General features: G+C 45.3%; 1 protein-coding gene across 1 annotated transcript in view; it reads right to left on the bottom strand.

Annotated features, from left to right (window-relative positions):
• The window catches only part of mak (male germ cell-associated kinase), a gene marked incomplete at both ends in the record, with an annotated part of 11559 nt that extends 9059 nt beyond the window's left edge, over nt 1–2500 (bottom strand). Inside the window, 2 exons of the mRNA XM_080543494.1 lie at nt 293–347; nt 2400–2500. Coding sequence (XP_080399620.1) covers nt 293–347; nt 2400–2500 — 156 coding nt within the window. The remainder of the gene's footprint in view (nt 1–292; nt 348–2399) is intronic.
• Between the last annotated feature and the right edge of the window lie 202 nt (nt 2501–2702).

The raw sequence follows: 2702 nt of genomic DNA, 5'->3' as shown, positions 1-2702 counted from the left end.
CATTCCTGTTTCTGTAGCCTGAGCTACTGGCAGCTTGAGGTAAAAGTATACCCCCTGGACAGGATGCTAGTCTGTCACTGGGCCTTACCCCCAAGCTTAATGTTGAGTACCAAGCAGAGAGGCATCGGGTCCCGTTTTTAGAGCCTTTGGTATGACTCGGCCGGGTATCGAACCCCCTCAACCTTTCCGAGGGGACACACTCTAACCAGGACACTGAGTCTGTATTTATTGTGGCTATAAGACTGCCCCCCTAAATGTACCTCAACTAACTGTTAACATGTGTCATCCTTACCTTGACTTCTCTCAGGTTCATACACTCTTCCCAAGAAAAGAACTTCCTCTTCATTCTGTGGTAAGAGACAAGGACCATGTTCTTACTGTTTGAGTAGAAGCTACTGTGCTTCAGAAACTAGAGACATTTACCGTTTGTATAGCGGCGGCTGTGGCGCAGGAGGTAGAGCTGCCGTCTAATGATCGCTAGGTTGGCAGATCGGCGGTTCGAGCCCCGGCTGGTCACATGTCCAAGTGTCCTTGGGCAAGACACTGAACCCTAAATTGCTCCCAGCGAGCGGGCTGGCGCCTTGCATTGTAGCTTGCCGCCATTAGTGTGTGAATGTGTGTGAATGAGAGGCCGTTGTAAAGCGCTTTGGATAAGGGCGCTATATAAGTGCAGTCCATTTACCATTTATTGTTTCATTCCAATTCTTTCAGTCCACTATTTAGATACATACTGCAAGGTGAAATTGACATATGTAATAACTACTCAATGCAGTACGGTACCTTTTAGGTTCTTTGTGATTTGGGAACCACCACTGTACACTATGTTTTACTGCACAATAATATTGTTGTCATATATTTTATGAATGATGCAGATGACGTAACTGATTACCCATGTAGTGACCACATTTTTTCAGTAAACACCAAGTAAATACCATGGTTGTAAAACCAAAGCATTAGGCCTAACCAAATACAACTTTACCGATTTGTTTGTACTTTTTTTTACATGTAATTAAAATGAAACCCCCCTCACCAATAACAATTGGCATTGAGGTGTTCATTACATTACAGGTTATGTTAATACATTATGCACTACAATAGTGCACACACACACACCCACACACACACCCACACACACACACACACACACACACACACACACACACACACACACACACACACACACACACACTCTAGTATACTCTGGCATTCGTGTGACACTTAATCTGCCGAGGGACCTTATTCTGGAACTCTCTAGTCTCGAGTGACGTAACAGGGACAGGGTTAGGGTTAGGGGACAGGAGACAAGTGGCCATGGAACACCTCCTGGGCACTGATCTGTCAACGGTGCACCGTCCACAGAGACACAACATGCTGGACTTTCACTAGCTTCACCGTCACTCAGCATAGAGTATCACTTTGCATAGTAACCAACCGTTCAAGGGCTGGAGGCATCGTCCCTAGCACTGCATCCATTATTAAGCCCGACCCGCTGCGTTGAAAGGCAGGCGTGTAAAGCTCAACGGTGGGAAAACCTGGAGCGAGGCTTCAGCCAGGCTTGTTTGTTGTGGCACGTTGTGCCAGACAAAAGGGCGATATGTGAGTTGGTGTTTTTTAAAGTGGTAGCATGCCAAGTTTCAACACAAAACACACATCTTTGTGTTAAACAATATCAATAGGACGCTTTGGTAAATAAACCATATGCACTGAAGACGTAGATTAAATGGACTAAATGGTAAATGACTTATATAGCGCCTTCTTCCAAAGCGCTTTACAATGGCCTCTCATTCACCCATTCACACACCAATGGCGGCAAGCTACCATGCAACTCACCGGCCCGCTCATTGGGGTTCAGTGTCTTGCCCAAGGACACCTCGACACGTGGCCTACCAGGGATTGAACCGCCGAACCACCGACCTTGCAATCATTAGACGGCTCTACCTCCTGAGCCACAGCTGCCTGTACTGTACTGTATACATTGACACTCTGTTCTGTTCTGCAGTTAAATGATTTGCTTTGAAAAATTCATTATTCCAATCATTTTACCTGATTATTGTTTACTAAGTAAGTAAGTAAGTATAGCTTTATTTATATAGCACCTTTCATACAAGAAATGCAGCTCGAAGTGCTTTACAACAGGAATAAAAACACAAGTGTTAAATCATACAGCAATTGGGCTTCAATCATTATTATGAACAGTGCTAAAGAGTAGGGCGTAATAGTATTTTTGAGCGTATGCTTGAGCCTGCCTGGACGGCCTAATGGGGTTTGTACTACTCCATAGGGTCCATTGCGCCAGGCAAACTCATTTTGTTTCAAAGCACATCACGCTATTTGAAATGACGATTCAAGTACTATTTAAAGCCTGGTCCTCCTGCTGAGGAGATGATGTTTATTTTTACCTCTTGATGGCCACCAGCTCCCCAGACTCATGGCTCCTCCCCATCAACACGCTGCCGTAGGTGCCGTCACCCAACTGCTTCAGTGTCTGGTAGCGATTCATCGTGTCTGGATCATCAGCTTGATGGAGATTGAGGACAGTTCTTTTGTTTCCCTAATGTTAGTCTCCCCCCCCCCCCCTTTGGTCTTCGGACCAAAGGGTTAGCCGTTCTTTCTCTCTCGTCTTTCTTGGTCAATATGAGGAGATTCTCAATGACAGGGTTCACATGAGGTCTTGTATAAAGAATGCTATCGCTCTCTCCTGG

Source organism: Nansenia antarctica (assembly GCF_963989245.1).
Source record: "Nansenia antarctica genome assembly, chromosome: 12".
Taxonomy (NCBI): Eukaryota; Metazoa; Chordata; class Actinopteri; order Argentiniformes; family Microstomatidae; genus Nansenia; species Nansenia antarctica.
This window is presented reverse-complemented; position numbering and strand designations above follow the sequence as displayed.